This window comes from Fusarium vanettenii, assembly GCF_000151355.1.
Source record: "Fusarium vanettenii 77-13-4 chromosome 11 genomic scaffold NECHAsca_32_chr11_3_0, whole genome shotgun sequence".
Classification (NCBI taxonomy): Eukaryota; Fungi; Ascomycota; class Sordariomycetes; order Hypocreales; family Nectriaceae; genus Fusarium; species Fusarium vanettenii.
Genome location: NW_003315853.1, coordinates 464,798 through 484,458, shown reverse-complemented (window position 1 = coordinate 484,458; position 19,661 = coordinate 464,798). Strand labels below are relative to the sequence as shown.

General features: G+C 49.2%; 10 protein-coding genes across 10 annotated transcripts; 3 read left to right on the top strand and 7 right to left on the bottom strand.

Moving 5' to 3' along the window:
* Positions 1-819: 819 nt before the first annotated feature.
* On the top strand, positions 820-1,763 carry NECHADRAFT_8348 (uncharacterized protein; the record flags this gene model as incomplete). Its single annotated transcript, XM_003042809.1, has 3 exons — positions 820-1,102; positions 1,153-1,433; positions 1,485-1,763. Coding segments are annotated over 3 exons (843 nt in total), but the record flags the coding sequence as incomplete, so codon positions are not given.
* A 468-nt stretch (positions 1,764-2,231) lies between these two features.
* Positions 2,232-3,206, bottom strand: NECHADRAFT_86778 (uncharacterized protein; the record flags this gene model as incomplete). The annotated part of the gene is made up of 1 exon (XM_003042734.1): positions 2,232-3,206. The coding sequence occupies one exon, from the start codon at positions 3,204-3,206 to the stop codon at positions 2,232-2,234; it is 975 nt and encodes a 324-aa protein (XP_003042780.1).
* Positions 3,207-4,035: 829 nt separating this feature from the next.
* Positions 4,036-5,156, bottom strand: NECHADRAFT_97348 (uncharacterized protein; the record flags this gene model as incomplete). Its single annotated transcript, XM_003042733.1, has 4 exons — positions 4,036-4,469; positions 4,544-4,704; positions 4,755-5,058; positions 5,108-5,156. The coding sequence occupies 4 exons, from the start codon at positions 5,154-5,156 to the stop codon at positions 4,036-4,038; spliced, it is 948 nt and encodes a 315-aa protein (XP_003042779.1).
* A 436-nt stretch (positions 5,157-5,592) lies between these two features.
* Positions 5,593-7,944, bottom strand: NECHADRAFT_97347 (uncharacterized protein; the record flags this gene model as incomplete). Its single annotated transcript, XM_003042732.1, has 6 exons — positions 5,593-5,642; positions 6,206-6,544; positions 6,626-7,082; positions 7,134-7,667; positions 7,718-7,839; positions 7,902-7,944. 6 exons carry the CDS (start codon positions 7,942-7,944, stop codon positions 5,593-5,595), a joined length of 1,545 nt encoding a protein of 514 aa, XP_003042778.1.
* A 297-nt stretch (positions 7,945-8,241) lies between these two features.
* NECHADRAFT_52106 (uncharacterized protein) lies at positions 8,242-10,151 on the bottom strand (the record flags this gene model as incomplete). The annotated part of the gene is made up of 4 exons (XM_003042731.1): positions 8,242-9,325; positions 9,374-9,547; positions 9,597-9,923; positions 10,024-10,151. Coding segments are annotated over 4 exons (1,713 nt in total), but the record flags the coding sequence as incomplete, so codon positions are not given.
* Positions 10,152-10,874: 723 nt separating this feature from the next.
* On the top strand, positions 10,875-12,872 carry NECHADRAFT_52046 (uncharacterized protein; the record flags this gene model as incomplete). The annotated part of the gene is made up of 1 exon (XM_003042808.1): positions 10,875-12,872. A coding segment is annotated over one exon (1,998 nt), but the record flags the coding sequence as incomplete, so codon positions are not given.
* Positions 12,873-12,983: 111 nt separating this feature from the next.
* NECHADRAFT_86774 (uncharacterized protein) lies at positions 12,984-13,544 on the bottom strand (the record flags this gene model as incomplete). The annotated part of the gene is made up of 1 exon (XM_003042730.1): positions 12,984-13,544. One exon carries the CDS (start codon positions 13,542-13,544, stop codon positions 12,984-12,986), a length of 561 nt encoding a protein of 186 aa, XP_003042776.1.
* A 316-nt stretch (positions 13,545-13,860) lies between these two features.
* Positions 13,861-15,477, bottom strand: NECHADRAFT_86773 (uncharacterized protein; the record flags this gene model as incomplete). The annotated part of the gene is made up of 4 exons (XM_003042729.1): positions 13,861-14,178; positions 14,305-14,870; positions 14,970-15,307; positions 15,386-15,477. The coding sequence occupies 4 exons, from the start codon at positions 15,475-15,477 to the stop codon at positions 13,861-13,863; spliced, it is 1,314 nt and encodes a 437-aa protein (XP_003042775.1).
* Positions 15,478-15,935: 458 nt separating this feature from the next.
* NECHADRAFT_52006 (uncharacterized protein) lies at positions 15,936-17,429 on the bottom strand (the record flags this gene model as incomplete). The annotated part of the gene is made up of 3 exons (XM_003042728.1): positions 15,936-16,373; positions 16,439-16,633; positions 16,821-17,429. 3 exons carry the CDS (start codon positions 17,427-17,429, stop codon positions 15,936-15,938), a joined length of 1,242 nt encoding a protein of 413 aa, XP_003042774.1.
* Positions 17,430-17,997: 568 nt separating this feature from the next.
* On the top strand, positions 17,998-19,653 carry NECHADRAFT_52219 (uncharacterized protein; the record flags this gene model as incomplete). The annotated part of the gene is made up of 1 exon (XM_003042807.1): positions 17,998-19,653. One exon carries the CDS (start codon positions 17,998-18,000, stop codon positions 19,651-19,653), a length of 1,656 nt encoding a protein of 551 aa, XP_003042853.1.
* Between the last annotated feature and the right edge of the window lie 8 nt (positions 19,654-19,661).

Below are 19,661 nucleotides of genomic sequence, written 5' to 3'. Positions count from 1 at the left end.
TATATTATTAATAAGCTAGATATTATCTTAATATTATTAATTCTAGACTTACTAATTAGTAGCTATATAATTAATAAGTCCCCTAAGCTTATTTATTTTAGTAGTTATTACTATAACCTAAGCTTAAAGTTATTTAATCTTTTTATTATTATTATTTATTTCCTTATTATTATTAAGATTAGCCTAAGCTAATATAATAAAAATAAATAATTAATTAATTAATAAGACTTATTAGTAATTAATACTAAGAGTAGCCTAAGTAGCTATTATATTTAGTATTATTTAAGGTAATATAAGTAATTTAATAAATAAGAGCTATTAATATATAACGAGAGGGTAATTCTTAAGGGATAAACTAGTTATATTAATTTATATTAATATTAGATTATATTATATAGCCTTAAAGGGTAATATAATATTATATCTAATAATATACTTAAAGGTATTAAGTATAATTAAGTTATATTAATAGCTAAGATAGCTATTATATAGGAAAAGTATAATAAGTATATTCTATATACTTATAGTTAATCCTTAGACTAATATCCTCTAGGTTTAGTCTAGGGTAAAGACTAATATTTTTAATGTTTAGTCCCTAGACCGGTGCGGGCGATGCTTAGTCCCTTCGGTCCCTTGCTTAGTTAGAGTATTTCTATTATATTTCCCCGCCTAGCCTATATCATAGTCGTGACACCGCATGCATACCCGACCAAAATCAAGCGAGGTAAGGCATATTCTTGAAAAGAGTGTGCCACAGTGATGGATCCAAATCAACCTCAAGATGTAGAACAAAACAGGCAAGACACCCCGACCGAGTCAGGATATCCGAAGTTGGCCAAATTAATGGGCGATTCTCCAAGAACCGCCATATTTCGGCGGTTCAGGCAGCTCAACATGCTTCATCTACTCAGACTCCAGGCAGAACTCCACTCATTGGAAGATGAGCTTCTCGAAGTTATCCAAGAAGACCAACAGTCGGATGACCCCGATAAAAAGGACTATTCGAGAAACTTCTTTTTGCTCAAGCGATGTGCAGAACAAGGGAAGGATTTTGAACAGTATGAACTGTTGCAGCAGATTGGAGAGAAGCTCAACGAGTACAGTAGGTAAAAGTCTCTTAAAGAGTTACATAAACTGACGCCGATAAACTAGACACTTCACTCTCGGCCACTGGGGCCGTTCAAAGCCTACCATCCCCAGAGAAACGTCCCTTGGAGTTTATCCGCCTGTGGTTGGAAGGTGCTGGCGGCGGGGAGTATTTTCCGCTTGGAACCGAAAGCACAATCTGGGAGATGCAATCACGAGACGAGTACGTGAGCGTTACCCCCATAGCTAGCGGCGACAGAATATCATCCTTGGTCCGTGGGATATTGTTGGATATTTATCACTTCTTCGCTGAATCCTTGAAGAAGATTCAAAGAAGGTTCAACAAGGTGATATTTCCTGCCAAGCTCGTTTAAATCAGACACTGACTTGGGCTACAGACAAGCCAGTCCTCTACGGCGGCGGTACCGCGCATACGCAAGTATGACGATGAAAGGCTGCAAGCCGTCAGCGACGGTATAACGGCTGCCCTTGCCTCTCTTCTCCCAACCTTGATGATTCTAGTCTTGTATTTTGTGAAAAGGATGCTAGTTAGAATCGGGCTAGTCATTGTTTTCACTACTATCTTTTCTGTTGTGATGTCGTTTTATCCCGGAGCAAAGAAGGGAGAGGTTTTTGCAGCTGTGGCAGCTTTTGCTGCTGTTGAGGTGGTTTTCATCGGTACTACTGGTTAGCTGGACACTCTTAAGACGGACTGAGAGAGTGGCAGGGCTAGTGGCGAGTAGTCCAGTCCAACGGTCATGAAGGGCTAATTCTGCGACTTGAGCCTTTGCTGCAACGGCCATTAGCAAAGGCGTTCAGGTCGGTGTGAGCATCAGACATTGAGTCCATCGTCTTTGATCGTCAGGTATTGGACATGAAACCTTTGATTCTACTTGCACCTTGCCTCAAAGTAGTAAGAAAGTACTATGATTGAAGAGATGCTGTTGAGAGCTCATTCTATATAGCTGCCTATCCGTATAACAAACCAAAACCCACGACCCATATGTTAATGTCTGATATCATCCTTAGAACCCCCCCAAAACCCCAAACCCGAATCAATTCTTTTTCCTCTATAGCCACAAAAGGAAGTATTAATCTATATCAAAACCAGCCCGGATTTCCGAGCCTTGGAACTCAACCTGGCACTAGAGGAGAGTCATCGAACACCACCCTGCGGTAGCCAAGACACAGGCACCGACTATTACAGCGTCAAACCGGCCTTCTCTTTGGGCATCCTGAGTGTCCTTTGTCTGCCCGGAAGACTTGTCGGCTGTGTTGCTGGTGGTAACGTCGTTACTGGCGGCAGTGTCTGGCGATTCGCTTGCCTTCTCCTCCTCCCTGTTATCCTCTTGCTTCTCCTCTTGCTGCTTCTCCTCCTGATCCTTCTCTTGGATCTGGTCCGGTGTGGCTGGTTCTTCATCGTCGGGCTTTAGGTGAGGGACAATGTATTTGTCGAGGAATGAATGTGAGACTCCAAGGGTGCTAGCATTGGACACAGCGTTTCGCATGCGTGCGATGTATTCTTCTCGAATCGTACCATCGGTTGTGTAGTTCTCGCTGACGTAGACCAGAGCTTTGACGTCCAGAGGGCGATATGGCCTCTGTTGTCGTTGGCTTGGAGGACCATGTCGACGGAGAGATCCCTCCGGATCCGAGTCCGAGTTTGCGTCCGTTGACTGCAATGGTTGGCCGTAAAATTGATCTGGTGAGTTGGATGATTCTTCAAGCACATGGGCTAAGCGTGCGGATGTGAACGAGGAGTATTGTCTGTGGCGCTGGAGGACGATTTCCAACATGTGCTTTTGGTACAACTTTCTGGCCACGCCTTCCGAGCGGTCCAACGCCCTCACGTCCCGGGCATTGACAAGGTATACAAGGCCCTCGACTGAGGAGTCGTCCGCAGGGACCACATTGGCCACTCCACGCTCATTGATCTGCCACCTATAGCCCGCGAGTGTCCCCGTGCCGATGAAGACGCTGGAAGGACATCGCTTGGCCATCTGGGCAACATGGAGATTGCTTCCATAGGCAAAGTAAAGGACATCGGGTTTCCGTGTCCGGGGTAATGTTGACGACTGCATAGTCTGCGCATATGAGCGGGTGTTTTGTTTGAGGATCATTGGGTACTGACTTGTGAATGAGATGATTGGTGAAAGGAGAATGAGTAGAAGGACCCCTAGTCGATGCAGCTGAATCCTATGAACTGCCGAGAAGATGAAAGATCGATGGTACTTTATTGAGGGTATCTGCGCAAAGAAGAAAACAGAACAAGAAAACGTGCATAATGGGTCTATCAGGTTAGGCTGGATCGACGGGCCAGGTTGGGTTTATGTTTGGATTTAGCGAATCGGACCCTTGCCATCGTGTCACGAGACGTTGCCCCAGTTGCCAAATGACACGTCTGCCACTGACTTGGCCGTGAACCAGTGATGTGACTCACAGGGGCTCATTACCTCAAATCTATTGACTTGCAGCGAATGACATGCAGTTTTGTCTAAATGAGGCGACTGACGAAACGTCACTAAAATTTCTGAACCATGAACCTCAAGTATTGGTCAATGAGGTTGCACAAGGTGGATACGATTTGGGCAATCCTTGGATTGATATAATACTTGAATTGACACCCAAACAGCGAGGCTTGCTGACGTGTTTGACTATGCCAACATTGTGAAAGGAGGCGAAATGAGTGTGGAGGTTAGAACATAACAACGCACAATTGACAACAATCTCAATTGATGATTATGGAGGCAAGGGAAAGACAATTTGTTGGAATAATGACGTCGTTAATTGAAGAAATTTTAGAGTGAGAGTACAATTGAAACTTAGCATATGTTGTCCCTTGACCGCTGACCAGACCGCAACTTCAGCGTCCCTTATCCAGAATGCGTATAACGTTCTAATTATAGCGGATTGCGAACTTAGGTAGCGAATCTTGTTGAGCCAGGAAGCTCAAGCTGCGGTAGTACCGGTGACTGGAACGTCAGCAGGGTTCTGAGTACCATTTGCCCCTGCTCCAACAGCCGGCTCATTGACACTCCTCTTTTGCGCACCCGGACCCTCGGGATAAACTGGGCCTTCGGTAACGTCTCTAATTCTGAGTCCGAGACGGGCGGGGTCAATGTTCCGATGACCCCAGAGGAGGATGGCACCGAAAACTGGCTTTGCGAGGAGATCCAAGATTCCGTAAAATACAGCCTCAGAGTCGGGCGCAATGATGTTGCCACCCTCGCAAACGCCCCATGCGATGGGATAGCAGATCCACACAATAAGCGTGATGGTGCCGCAAGCGAGAAAGACGCGGCCGACATCATTTCCAATTCGGTTGGCGTGGATGCGAGCTTCCCAGGCAAGTTGATAGACGATGTAGGCCAGTGCAGCACAACCTGTGTTGGCGAGTTAACAATGTTTCTTCAATACGCCCATGGTGGCATTGGAATTACAACAGGGGATGACGAACCGAAAGCGAAGTAGCCCCATTTGTACGAGCTCTTGACAAGGGCGCCCACAAGCCCAGTGACGATCATGACCCAGTCAACAAGGATAACCCACAGCACGGTAGGCCATGGCATACCAGCCGTGAGTAACAAATCCATGAGCAGAAGGGGGGTGGTGATGAACCTATTTCATGGTCAGTATTGTAGCTGTATCCGTGTCCATTGACAACTCACCAGTCAATGTATCGCACATAGAAGATTTCACGATAGACGCCAGCCACTCTATGATCGCTGCGCCGGAATTGAACAGCGATAGGAGTCCAACCCAGATTGGAAGCCATTGAAAAGTAAGAAATAGCAGCAATCATGGTGATACCTCCCGTGATGTAGTGAAATATCCGATCAGTTCTTGGCTTGGTCCAGGCAGTCCCGATGAAGGCGATCGTAGCAACCGTCATCACGGCGCAAACAGCCCAGTACCAATCAGAGCCACGAGTGGTAAGATTGATATCACTGCTTTGACCATTGACAGTGTCAGCTGAAAAAGCTGTTAGCAGGTGTGAAAGTAGATGATCTGATGAGCTTACGGTTGACGTTGAGCGCATCGTTTCTACGTGGAAAGATTTGAGAAGTCATGATGAAGATGTCCTCAGATATGGTTGATTAGAAGTAGGTGTAGTCGAATAGTGAATGCTAAGAGCATGAGCATTAGTGAATAATAATGTAGATAAATTATTGGCAGAAAAGGGCTCTTGTTGTATAAGCTGTTCTACTGCTCAACTGACTAAAGAAGGATGACTTCATTTTCTTGGTCATTTCGGCACAGTCGGCATCTTGCGCGAGGATGGAAATAACGGTTGCGCAGAAACGTTGCCGGTCGACTCGTCATAGTATTGGAAAGTTTGACTTCCTCGAGAGACTGTCGAGATGGGATGGAATCCATGACGTTGATGACCGGAGACTGCCACACCACCAATTCAGTGTCGGTACCTCCTTACTACTAGTTACGTATTGCGTAGTACAGGGCCAGTGGGCCTATGTCTTTGAAGATAATGTGAAATCAGCTGGAAACTCAATTTTCATGCCATCGAGAACGGCACTTATCGTTAATTCCAATATTATCTGTCGTGGTGGAAGTTGTGGTGTTGACTTCACGGGGTTGATAATCCCTGGGGGCGGGTTAAAATTGCAGTGCAACTGAAGCCCAACGAGAAACATGCCAGCGCACAGGTCTCTCTCCTCAAAAGCTTTGCTGCCCAACGCATTGTTGACATTAATGGCGTCTCTAATTGGAGATCGTGCACAATATCAAAGAACACGATACTGCCCAACACATGTCCAAGCCCAACCATGACATTGGGCACCCATTGTAAGTTACGATAGGATCAAACCGATTGGACTGGGTATGGAGGGTTGGTAGATGGAATTTGAGCAGCGTCTCATTACTGTAATAACTATCCTTAATAATTCAATATTGGCTAATTCTTGAGAAATGGAATAGATGCACTGTCACTGAATGCTCCTTCCGCTTTTCTAGTGAACAAATCCGGAACAATAAGCTACCATGAGTCCCACAATCAAAGCAATGAACCATGTGCCTCGTATGCCAAGGAAATATTGGCCCTGCATCCTATCAAGCTCACCCCGCCCCCTCTCATTGTGCACTGCAAGCCATGGTATCTCACCGTCGGAGAACCCTGCGTTTTCAAGAATCTGTTCAGCAACGATTTTGCTTCCAGCAAGACAGATTGGAACTCCAGTTCCTGGATGTGTGCTTGCCCCAACAAAGTACAGGTTCTTGAACTGTGAATGCTGAGTCCCGGGTCGGAAAGAAAGGACATTGAAGAAGGAGTGACTTAATCCCAGGATGGCTCCCTTGTCCAGGTTGAACTTGTCTTTCCACGTGTATGGGGTGTTGATGATTTCGTGCTTGATGAGAGGGGAAAGGTCCACGCCAATTCGGGATTGAATGGTTGCAATTATCGTTTCGCGGGCAAGTGATACCATCGAGTCCCAGTCTTGATCTGTGCTGACGGTATCTTCCGCGCTATTGGCTGGCTTGGATATGCCCCTGTGTGTTCCTGACTTGTCCGATAGCAGGTGACCCACGGGAACTAACACGACAATGGAGTCTTTGCCTTCTGGGGCGGCCGACGGATCCACCCGTGAAGGAACGTTGACATAGAAAGACGGCTCCACCGGGATCAGATGTTTCTTGAAGATACTGTCAAAGGACTCTCGGTATTCGTCTGCAAGAAAGATATTGTGAGCCCGAAGTTTCGGAATTACCTTCGAAATCGACCAGTAAAATGAGATGCTGCTGCAGGATGCCTCCCGTTTGGACAGAGACCGCGCATAGGAGGTTTCCGGTAGAAGATTATTGTAAGTGTAGACAAGGTCCGCATTTGAGACTACGATGTCTGCCGGTAGGAGGGTTCCGTCTTCAAGGATGACTCCGTTGGTTTTCTGCGTGGCTTTGTCGATGGAAATGGATTGTACTGAAGTGGACAAGCGGTATTCCACGCCCAGTCGCTCGCCGACCTTAACAAGGCATTCTACAACCTGTGCAACTAGTCAGCCTTTTGAAGAGGGGAAACAGTCTCGCGCACTCACTCTATGGAACCCGCCTTGTGGGTACAAAATTCCCTCTGCCAACTCTGTGTACTGCAACAAGCTATACGTCGCCGGCGCATCAAACGGACTCATGCCCATGTACATAGTCCCGAATGTGAACACTCTTCTTAGCCTTTCGGTCCAGAAATACTTGCTGGCTCGAGTCCATATGCTCTGGAAGGGATGAAGAGCCAAAAGATTCAACAGCATCTCCGGCCTTGCCATGTTGAGAAAGGATGAAAAGTTCCTTCGAAGTACATAGGCGACGCTGATCTCGTAATGTCGATGTGACTCTTGTAGAAACGAGAGATAACGTTCAAAGCCATCCTTGCCTTCAATCGCCTCGATCGACTTCTTCATCTTCGTGAGATCTGTGGAAAGCTCAAAGGAAGAGCCATCGCCAAACCAAATGTTGTAGTTTGGCTCACACTTGAGTAGCTCAATCCCTTCGGATGAGAGTGAAGTCCCAAGATCACGGAAGATCTCGTGGAAGAATTGAGGGAGAAGCAGTAGTGATGGACCTTGGTCAAAGCGCTTCGACTGTTAGCAAGCCGGATGATAACTAGTTTCGAGGGCCAACTCACGTAGCCATCATGGTTGATCAGAGAACATCTCCCACCGGTAAAGTCGTTCTTTTCCAGAACCGTCACCTTGAAGCCGGCCTTTGCTAGTCGTGCAGCCGTGGCAACTCCTCCAACACCGGCACCTAGGCGAACCCGCTAGTCAGTAGTGACATCGTAACTCGCAAAGGGGCCCGGGGATGCATACCAATTACAATCACGGACTTTGCCTTAGACTTTGGTTCTTCCATTTGACGATAAAGAGTGTAAATGCCTCAGCGAATATTAGAATAAGCATAAGTACTTTCTTTGTGTAACACGACGAGGCAGTCAATGACGTCCTCCATTTTCGTTCCTCGACCCACCATCCTTGCATGTCTCACCAACCCCTCCCCTTAGCATGTGGCTGTATCACATAAGCCTTGATAAGGCGAGTTGTCCATGTTCAACCGTGTAGTTCTTGACTCAAATGATAAGAGACAGGACGAGTGATGGCCGCTATCTGACCAGCTCTTGTTGGTGGCTTGTCGCAGACTCCAAGCAGGATTCTACTGGTTCAACGCTGACCATGCAACCTTGATCCTCCTCCACAAGGGAACAGTGGCTTTCCCATCCCGAACGGAATAACCCGATTCTCTCAACACTCGCCCAATCTCCATGTAGCTTTCCACGGCAACTCGGATCGGCCCTCTCACCTCAGGAGGAAGCTCATCGATAGCCCCACGAGCCAGTTCATATTTCGCAAAGGCACGATCAAGGAGCCTTTGACGTAAACTGTCGACGGTAGGACCGGATGGGTTTTGAACCATATCTCGAGCCTCTAAGTTCGATTCTTGCAACCATGAACTTGGAATGTAGACTCGGCCCATGCCGGCGTCCACTGCAATGTCTCGTGCCATATTGACGTATTGGAGAGCGATCCCCATTTGCACGCCCCCATTCAGAATGCGGCTCCGTGACTCTTCCGATGAAGAGGAGGAATAGTGCCAAAGTATGAGGCAATTGCAAAGTTCTGCAACTGTTCCTGCCACATGGCTTGCGTACAAGTCCAGATCTTCCGTAGTTGCTATTGGGTAGATTGTAGAAAAGAGCAAGTCAGTCTCAAATCCTTTCAACAGATCGTGTAGGGGCTGGCTTGGAAGATAATCCGTTGGTAGCTGTAGCAATGCCTGCTGAATTGGTTCCGGGAATCTTTCTCTGACATAGTCATCAAGTTCGGAATTTGATGATTTCTGGCCAGACGCAAGCTGTAAGAATCGCTCTAGCCTCTCGATCCACAATGTCGCTTCTTCAGTGGATGTCGCTTCGTCGACTAGATCATCGGCGGCCCTACAGAATGCGTAGAGACGGATGAGATCTATTCGAAGTTTACCCTCGAAGGCTCCACTGGCGAGGTAGAAACTCCGACTTTTCTTACTTAAAAGAGTAGTTGCGTTGACAAGCCCAGTGATGCGTTCTCTGTCGTACTTGGCTTTGGGTAAGAGAAGTGCTTGGATGAGGAGAGGCGGACTTGGAAGCCTAGTGTAGTCTCTGAATCTCTCAGGAAACGTGTCTAGGATGGCGAGCGAATTGTCGAAAGCCACCTGTCCGAAGACAATCATGGTGTTTGTCAATAGAAAAAAGATGGCTTCCCTAGTGAGAATGAGTACTAGAACACCGGGTAAGAATTTGGGCATCTACTCAATATCCAGTCCCCTCCATAATTCAATGCCATGCTTGGTCCCAGAAGATATGCTCCATGTTCCGCGACGTAGAGCAAACGTATCAACCATCCACAGATATAAGGTTGGCAGTAGAATAGGTATCACGGTACTGGTCAAGGGTAGGTGGACCAGGAAGTCAGAAGCAAGACTCCTAGCGGGGGTTAGTACAACAGATAGGGTTGAAAGGCCTGCCGACGAACCATAGTAAGAGGGTGAAAGGGCAAGCCCAAATCAATATGAGGCCCAGGTAGGTGCGTTCTCCTCCATTGTGAACTGCTGCTAGGCTGTATAGAATTGCAACCACAAGTATGGCCTGACCTATGATTTTATGGAAACTACGTCCTCTGGATAGATAGATAGGATGCAACGTAGTTTTAGTCAGAATGAGGTACAGTAGTGAAGTATTGAAGGTTTGGATAAAGAAAAAGAAAACTTCTTCTGCTGGAATGTCCCGGAGAGTTGGGCCGACGATGGCGCCTGGAGGATATGTCCAGATCCTATGCCTGATGAGGTATGAATCCCACGGACTTCCAAGTCAGTAGACCACTATTAAAATCATTCAATCGACATACATGGTTGAAACCACTGCTGCCTAGCACAAGTGTTACGATGAGGCTTTGTGTCGACTAGTGGAGAGTGTTGCCTACCGCTATGAGAAACCCAATCTTGTAAATGTCCATTCGCGATAGTAGCGGCCTATAAACGAGAGCAAGACAAATTCCAACGGGAATTGTGTACTTGACATGCCTGATGAGGGGTCAACGAATAACACTAATGGCAAGGGGATTAGGGCACCTACACCAAAGCATAGTCCCACACCATTTTGGAAAGAAACGGCCGTTGCAGCCACAGCTGAAGAACTTTACAAACGACGTAAAGAAATGAGGTAATTTGAAGATTCTCGAGAAGCTAAGGATGGCGAAGAAACAAACTTTACGCTTAAAGCCGTTTGCCAGTGGCTGTGCCGCTTCTCCCGATGTCGGGAGTCGTTGACGTCAGCACTTCGGGATCTTGTGAGACATTGCGAGACAGTGTACCTGTCATCAACCGCCAAGCCTGCGGGATTTTCAATAACAGGAGGGTTGGTCATTGATTGGGCCGGGTGGTGATGAGTGGTGAGTTCACTCGCCGTGAGAGGGTGCGGAAACCATCGTGGTGTAAGCGGGATATCCGGATGATGAGTCTTGACAATGGAGTGATCATAGTGTTAGCTGAAGCTATGCGTTGGAGGAAGTTGGGAAGAGACGGCAATGAAAACAATCGGCCTTTTGATCAATAGGTAGTCTAAAGTCATGTGACTGATTGCTTCTGCTACTGTGATCTCATCTCAGATTCTCCCTGCTATGTTCCCTTCAACTAAAGAACGACAGTCTCAACGGCACCCGTAAGCGCGATCAGCCTATCACGATAAACAAATGCTTACCCTGAACAGCTATCTTTCTGGAAACTTTGCACCTGTTCAACAAACAACCCCATGAACGCCATGCGTTTACACGGGAAATATTCCGCCAGAGCTGCAAGGGGGCCAGTACGTTCGCAACGGTGGCAACCCAGTGGGCCATGAAGACCTTGGCAGAGATGCACATTGGTTCGATGGTGATGGGATGCTATCTGGTGTTGCTTTCGGGAGAATATCTCCAAATGATGGCCGCATCATACCTAAATTTGTCAACCAATTCATCTTAACCGACCTTTATTTGTCTAAGAAGACAACAGCAGTCTCATCACCAATCATGCCAAGCATAACAACCCTCGTCAATCCCCTCTCAACCCTGTTTCAAATTATACTATCTGTGTTACGGACCGTATTCTTGGTCTTTCTTTCGCATCTCCCTGCTTCACAGCAGGCGATAAAACGCATCAGCGTTGCGAATACGTCTATACTCTATCACGACGGCAGAGCCCTGGCCACCTGCGAAAGTGGTCCGCCAATGCGCATCCAACTTCCTTCCTTGGATACTGTGGGTTGGTTTGATGGTGTTCAGGCCGAAGGCGAGCCGGAAGGCGTCGAGTCCCAGTTAGACGCCCGTCGGTTCGGGGGCAACGGCGCCTTGAGCTTTTTGAAGGAATGGACGACCGGGCATCCAAAGGTGGACGACAGGACGGGCGAAATGCTACTCTATCACAACACATTTGTGCCTCCTTTTGTTCACTACTCGGTGATTCCAAGTAGCCTCTCGAACAACAGCAACACTCCCAAACTCAAACTTATCAATGAACCGGTGGCCGGAGTATCTGGAGCGAGGATGATGCACGACTTTGGGGCTTCACATACGCAAACCATCATTATGGACTTGCCACTATCTCTAGACCCTCTAAACTTACTGAGGAATAGGGAAGTGGTATCTTACGACTCATCAAAACCCTCTCGGTTCGGCGTCTTTCCTCGACATAAGCCAGACGATGTGCGATGGTTCACCAGTCCGGCCTGCTGTATCTTTCATACAGCGAACGCATGGGATACAATCGTGGAACGCAAAGTGGCGTCTGTTAACCTCTTGGCGTGTCGGATGACCTCGGCTACTCTCATTTACAGCGCTGGTAATATTGCCCCTCCAAATGTCTTGAGCAACACCGAGAATATCGAGCTTGAGGAGACTCGCTCCATTAAAGAAAATCTCCACGGGCCGCTAGGGACAATGTGTCATTACGAGAAAGGTCCAGTTCTCGAATCATCCACCTCAACACCAAACGCTCCTAATTGCCCCTCAGCTCACGCGTCTGAAGACAACGACCAATGCCGCCTGTATTATTACGAGTTTGACCTATCCACAACAGGGAAGAATCAAGTTTCTCATGAATGGGCCCTGTCGGCAATACCCTTCGAATTTCCATCTGTCCGTCCAGACTGCGAAATGCAACAAGCTCGCTACATATACGGGTGCACCACATCATCATCCTGCTTTGGTGTTGCCCTTGGAAAAGCCGTCAAGATTAATGTTATAGCCAAGATCGACTCCAAGAGGCTCATTCAAAAAGGAAAGGACATGCATATCACGCCTGTCAAAGGGTGTGTAGATGAGCGAACAGTCAGGGAAATAATCGACGAAGACAACAAGGATGATCCCATCCAATGCTTTCGCCTTCCAACGAATCACTTTGCCCAAGAGCCACGTTTTATTCCCAGGTCATCATCGGACGAAGAAGACGGCGGATATCTCCTCTTCTATGTTTTTGACGAGTCTCAGCTGAACCTGTCTGGCGAATGCCCTACCTCAGCCGTGTCCGAGCTCTGGATCCTGGATGCCAAGAGTATGCGGAATGTCATTGCAAGGATTACGCTCCCGCAGCGTGTGCCTTATGGGTTGCACGGAACCTGGTTCTCTCATTCAGATATCGAGAAACAGAGGGACGTCAAGACGTTTCGAAGCTTGGAACAACTTCAAACAAAGAAACAGAAGTGGGAATCCGACCGCAAACAGTGGTGGTGTTCTTGGGTCCAATGGGGGGACATGTTAGAAAAGGCGGTTGGATAGCAAACACTTCTATCAGAAGCTTTAGCGCAAGGCACATTTGCAAGTACTGGGCTACGCCGGCTAGAAAACAAGTGCAATTTATTGGGTGGAGTTTTTCAATTACATTTCTTTCTATCTCACAAACTGGTCCGCAAAACTCGCCCCGAGTCCAACAGCTTCATAATGCTTCCTAGCCTTATCCAGCTTACTGAACACATCCTCCACTCCCACAGGGTTGCCATCAGGGTCCACATAGATATAAGCGCCCGTGACGTGGAAAAGCGTCACCATCTCCTTCACATCTTCCGGCACCTCGAGCGTGTGGATATCTCCGGGGGGCTCGTACGCGTAGCCGCCCTCAGTAGCCCACCAAGGATGTTCGAGATAATGCCAGCGACCCTTGAGTACGGTGGCGTGCACGGCACCGGCGTGGCGATGACGGGATAGGATGCCAGATCTTCGTACGCGAAGGATGTTAACAAAGTAGCCTCCCGAGACGCTGAATAGAAGAGGGCGGAACCAAACATCTGGGGCTTGAGGGACCCAGAGCCGCTCGTCGCATTCGATGTCAAAGATGCCAGGGATGACAAGATCATCAGGTACAGCGGGTAGACGTGGCCCGCGATAAGGGATGGCAGCCTGGTCGGCACGCTCTTTGAGCTCTTCAGGCTTGGAGGTGTTTTCGGTTGCCATGGTGAATTGGGGTTGTCGTTGAGAAGAAGCGTCGGGTTAAGATGGGAAGCGGCAGGAGTGTTGTGGTTCTGTCATAGTAGTGGTCCTAATGAGGTCGGTTCATGGTTTATAACCTAGAATTTGAGCAAATTCTTGCAATCATTCGTAATATTCTTGCGACGGCATTTTTTCGTTGCAATCCGTGGATCGAGTCATTCCACAACCATGGGGTAACTGGGCGCCAACAGCGGCCCGAGGTCGGGGAGGGGGCAAGTCTTAGACCCGATGAACTGCCAATAGCTTCTTGAACTGACCAATAATAAGGATTGTAATGATATTACGATATTGACAGGTTCCACCCTCTGTGTTTGACAATATCTACCCAATCCACATGCCCCTGGTCACTCATCCGCGAGCCATCCGCCCTCCGGCGCCAAACTTCATCAAGTATCTCAAGACAAGCCTCAACATTGCGGAATTTTCGCCACTTAATCATGTCACCGAGTTTTTCCCGAATAGCCTCAATCTCGGACATCTCGTGGGCTTCTCCTCCAGCCATGAAGAGGGGGAACAGTAGTGTGCACTCCACCAAGCAACCCTCCGAGACTTCCCGACTGAGCTTGACGATGGCTTCAACACATGCCTTTATCTTGGCCTGTAGCACAATAGTATAGCCGCTTACATGGCGCCTCAGGGTTCGGTATAGATGAATGAGTGCGGCGTTACGGTAAGCCTCGCCCAGTAGTGCTAGTGGTGAGCCGCGCTCGTTCGAAGGACACACCCAGCGTTGAAGCTCATCCTCAATATTCCGTGCCCGGATTGACCGATCACCGTGAGTGATGATTTGGCCAATTTGCAAAAGGGCATTCGCATCTGCAAAATCAGCATTGAGGACGCTGGTCTCAGACACGAGAAACAGTAGACGTGACGCAAATCCAAAGTACGGATCCGGTAGAGATTCATCTGCTGCCGCCCAATAGAACCCTTTAATCAAGGGTGGGCGATCCATCGAGACACTCATCATGACATCGTGGTACGCAAAATTGCGGAGCAGCCATCTCCCCTCAAACGTGGCCTGCACAGCCTGCTTCGGGTCACACGTCGAATTTGGCCCCTGTACTAGGGCTGCAGCTGCACCTGTGAGATGGGGATACCAGCTGTCAGTTGCCTCTGATATCGACTCCATCGAGCAGAGTACCATTGTGACTGCGAGGCACATTTCTGTCGAAAGCTGACTCTGTTGAACTGACTCTTGGAGACGTGCTAGAGCGTACCCGCGATGGCGTAAAGACAAGGGTTTGAACTTGTCATCACGCAAGGCCAGATGCGATGAGGCCCATGCTAACACTGCATACATGAGGGGTGGGCATTCAAACGCCATAGGAAGAATGACTTTGTGGATAAGTTAGCTAGTTGTAAGGTCAATGCGCCTTAGAGGGAACATACCAGATAGGAAACAATTGTTCTCCAGATTGGTAGTGAGTAGGAATGCAAACGTTGCCGTGTAGTATCGTAACATGGCTCGTCTACTTCCAATCAGGTCCTCAGCCTCTGCATCGCCCGACTCCGAGAGCGGCAGACCCAAAGGCTGACACAAGTGTGTTATGCCCCGGAGTTGCTCATCTATCCTTGGAGTTCTTGTCATGGCGGAGTCGGTTCTGGCCGCCGTGTCCAATGGCGCAGGCGATGACGACTTTAGGGGGCGAGGGGGTTCACGCTTGCAGACCAGGTTGAGCCGCGAGCAGTGGCTGCAAACAGGGTAGATCTGGTCACACTTCTTTTTTCTGCAGTACATTAGCGTCAGAAACGCTCTGTGATGATAGCGATGTCGGGTAAGAGAACCAATGATGGCATCCACATACCTTTGACGGCAAGTCAGGCATCCGCGCCTTTGCCGGGTATAGCCCGCTCTCCTCGATGACCCTGCGAGAGGGGCGATTCCTAGGTTCTCCATTGATGGGTTGAGGTCTCTGTCCGACTACAGGGTGCTTTCGTCCGGGCGCTATGGGCGGGATAAAGAACAGAGTCGATCGAAGGAGGTCAGCAAGGATGAGATGAAGTCTCGAGTCACGGGAAAGCCTTCATGCACGGCGCTATCGGCGGGGTGGGGCAATCCCAAGATGGTATAGCAGAAGTTTGACTCCTCCTGACGAGGAGATCGGAACGTTAGGGTGGACGAGCTTGACTGATTTGGACCAATTGATGTTGATCTCGGTGTCATCACCCGGGATGAGAGCGCTGATTGCAAAAGGTTGTCATATTCGACATGATAGGGCACCTCGGTTACCTCCAGCTATTCCTAATCTTATGTCTAGTGACACGAGATGATGAAGGACAAAAAGGTTTGGTCACATCAATGACAATGTTATTGATCCGTAACAATTTAGCTATCTTATGTGATTCTAGAATTTATCACAATCTCGCAGACTCAGTGTGGCAGACTTGACGAGTAACAGCCTCGATCGCCTCCCTCAGAATCCCAACCATGCGCCTAAGCTCAGACTCTGTCACCACATACGGCGGAGCCATGATAACATGGTCGACATGAACTTCTCCTGTTTTACCCAGGTTCCCCAGAATGTTCAAGCCCAAGTCAAGCGCCTTGTCCACAATCTGGTGGCAAAGTCTCAGATCCGCGGGAAAGGGGGTCTTGGCAACTCGGTCCTGCACAAACTCGACTGCCCAAAAAAGGCCTCGGCCCCGGATGTCGCCTACATACTCCAGTGGACCAATCTCCTCCTTCAGGAGTCGCTCAAGAACTTGGCCCATCCGTGCCACGTTGCCGAGGAGGTCTTCATCGCGGATGATGCGCTGAACCTCGAGCGCTGCAGCGCAAGCTACTGGATGCGCCTAGAAAAAGTGAATAATTAGCTTAGTGGTTCTCCCAATGTTTTTCCTGCCGGTGCTAGACATACCTGGAACGTATGGCCGTGGGCCAAAAGCCCTGACCCATCAGCAAGGGCATCAAAGATCTTGCTGCGGAGTAGCACCGCTGACAGGGGGATGTACCCTCCACCCAACGCCTTGCCGATAGTCTGGATGTCAGGGCCCGAGATGTTTTCCTGTTCCCAGGCGTGCATGGTGCCAGTCTTGCCCATTCCACACATGATCTACAGGGGTCAGCTATGGTCACTTGGAGCGAGCTCGATAACTAACCTCGTCCAAGATGAGAAGAACGTCGTACTTGTCGCAGATCTCTCGAACTGCTTTGAAGTACCCAGGCGCGGCGGGAAGACAACCCAAAGTCGTCCCGCCAACTGTCTCGGCCACAAACGCAGCGACGTTCTCAGGGCCGACGCGAAGAATCTCAGCCTCTAGCTGGTCTGCCAAGCGTTTGACATATTCTTCGTTAGTCTCTTGGCTCTTCTTCAGGCGATACGGAAAGCAAGGATCCACGAAGCTGACGTTGGACGAAACCCAGTCGCGATACATGGCTCGACGCGAGTCATGGCCCGAGACACAGAGCGCGCCTATCGTGTTTCCGTGGTAGCTCTGCTTTCGTGCAATAAAGTGGCGCTTCTGGGGCATACCCTTTTCGTGCCAGTACTGCGTTGCCAGCTTGATGGCAGCATCAGTAGCCTCGCTGCCAGAGTTGACAAAGATAGCCTTGGAAAGTCCCCCAGGCTGTCCCTGTAGAAGAAGGGAGGCGAGCTCTTCCGTGGCATCACAGGTGAACCGTGCTCCCGAGTAGAGATAAGAGAGCTGGTTGATCTGGTTGCTCACAGCTTCCGCAATCTCAGGTCTTCCGAATCCGAGGCAAGAGACGGAGGGCCCGGCTGAGGCATCCAGGATCTCGCGGCCATCTTCAAGGAAGAGGGAGATACCAGAAGCTGAAATCACCTTCTCTGGGCGGTGCGACATGGCGCGGTGAAGAATGTGCGAGTCGGATACGAAGGGGTGAGCCATGATGGGTGATGTCTGTCAGGGGTTTCGCACCGGGGGAGTGATGATTGCGTTTGAAGATGAGCTGAGGTCTGCTTGGATACCCCAGGCTGGCTTTAAAGTTATCGAGGAAAAGATGGTGCTTGGAAAACAGATTCTGAACCACCTCCGAGATGATCGGGGTCGAGATCTTGTCCATGATATAAACACCGCCGTTGGCGCCGCTAGCGGCAAGGGTAAAGACCCAAGTCAATTAGTATGAAAGCCGCTTTCGTGAGTCGATAACTGATATCTCTTTAGTTTCTCCGCTTACCCCGCATTCACAAACCCCGGCTCAAACCCACGTCCGGCCAGGTCAAGTTCGTTATCAGGGTGGTCCGGGGAAGGGCAAGGGTAGGTTAGTAGAGGTGCTGATGGCGTTGCCGTTGGAGTATGGATTTCAACTTGGTGAGATAGGTGCCCAAGACCTCTCAGAGAAAGAGAGTAAGTGAAGTATAAGAGCCTTCATCTTCCCGCAGGTTGGTTTTACCTTCGCATCACGCTTCTCTTCAACCTTCTTTACCGTCAAAGCCATCATTGTATAACCATCACAATGAAACAAGAAATCCTCCCAGATCCTGACTTTGGCGCTTCGAAAGCCAGAACCGATGATTCTGGAAAGCTCGAAACCCAAACCGGCGAAACCCAGAGCCTACACGATGGCACCACGTCCCCCGACACGAACGAAGAAACACATCGAGGCTTCAAGCCTCGACACTCTCAAATGATCGCAATTGGAGGTGCCATTGGTACTTCTCTCTTTCTGGGAACTGCACAAGTCCTCCGTGTGGGCGGGCCTCTCTTCCTGCTCATCTCTTACGGCGTCTTGTCTATCCTGGTGTACTGCATCGTCACTGGTATCGCTGAAGTCGCGACATACCTCCCTGTTCCCGGCGGTACCATGGCCTACTATGGTCACAAGTACGTCTCTCGTAGTATGGGGTTTGCCATGGGATATCTGTACTGGTATTCCCTTGGAATCTTGATCCCTTACGAATTCGTCGCTTCGACCCTTCTCATCGACTTCTGGGGCCCTGCCGTCAGTCCCGCTGTTTGGATCACCGTCATCTATGCCGTTATCGTCCTACTCAACTTCTTTCCCGTACGAGTATTTGGAGAATGCGAGTTCTGGAGCGCTGGGATGAAGATCATACTTATCCTTGGCTTAATCTTCCTCTCCATCGTTCTTTTCTTCGGAGGTGGACCGAACCATGATCCTCTCTACTTTCGATACTGGAAGAATCCTGGTCCTGTCAATGCCCATATCGTGAAAGGAGACGCAGGGCGTCTTGTTGCACTCCTCCAGTCCTTTGTACTGGCTTCGTTCGCTTTCGTCCTCGCACCGGAGCAACTAATTGTTACTGCGGGCGAGATGCAGTCACCGCGTTACAACTTGCCGCGAGCAGCTCGACGCTACGTCTGGCGTCTGATCATTCTCTTCATGCCAAGTGTCTTGGGGATCGGCGTTGTTTGCATGTCCAACGACCCTGCCCTCTCTGCGTCTGGAACAGCAAGTTCCCCCTTTGTCATTGCCATCCGCAACGCCGGAATCCCCGTCCTTGACAGCATCGTCAATGCCATGATTCTTCTTTCCGCCATCACTGCCGGAAATGCCTTCCTCTACTCCGCGTCCCGGAACCTCTACTCTCTCGCCAAGGCTGGCAACGCTCCTGCAATTTTCAAAGGGTGCAACAGTTACGGCCTTCCTTACTTTTCCGTCGCAGTCACATCTTGTCTTGGAGGTCTAGCCTACCTTTCTCTTTCCAGTAGCAGCCTGACTGTCTTCAACTGGTTGATCAACATCACAAACACATCCGGATACGTCAGCTGGATTTGCTGTGGTATCATCTATGTTAGATACCGCAAAGCGATTGCGCATCACAAACTGGAGTCTCCGTACCGTTCCAGCCTTCAACCGTGGGGCATGTACTTTGGGTCTGCCGGCTCTGTCGTCTTGCTGTTGATCAATGGCTTTACGGTATTTTTCCCTTCCGAGTGGTCTGTGGCAACATTTCTTACTGCGTATATCGGCATCCCGGCCTTTTTGCTCATCTATTTCGGTCACCGCCTCTACCACCGGGACGATGAATGGGTCAGAAAGCCGGAAGACATTGATATGTATGAAGGAATGGATGAGGTGCTCACCGCAGAGAGGCCACCACCCGTCAGAGGCCAGATCAGCAAGAGACTGTGGGCATTGATCGAGTAGAAAACCTG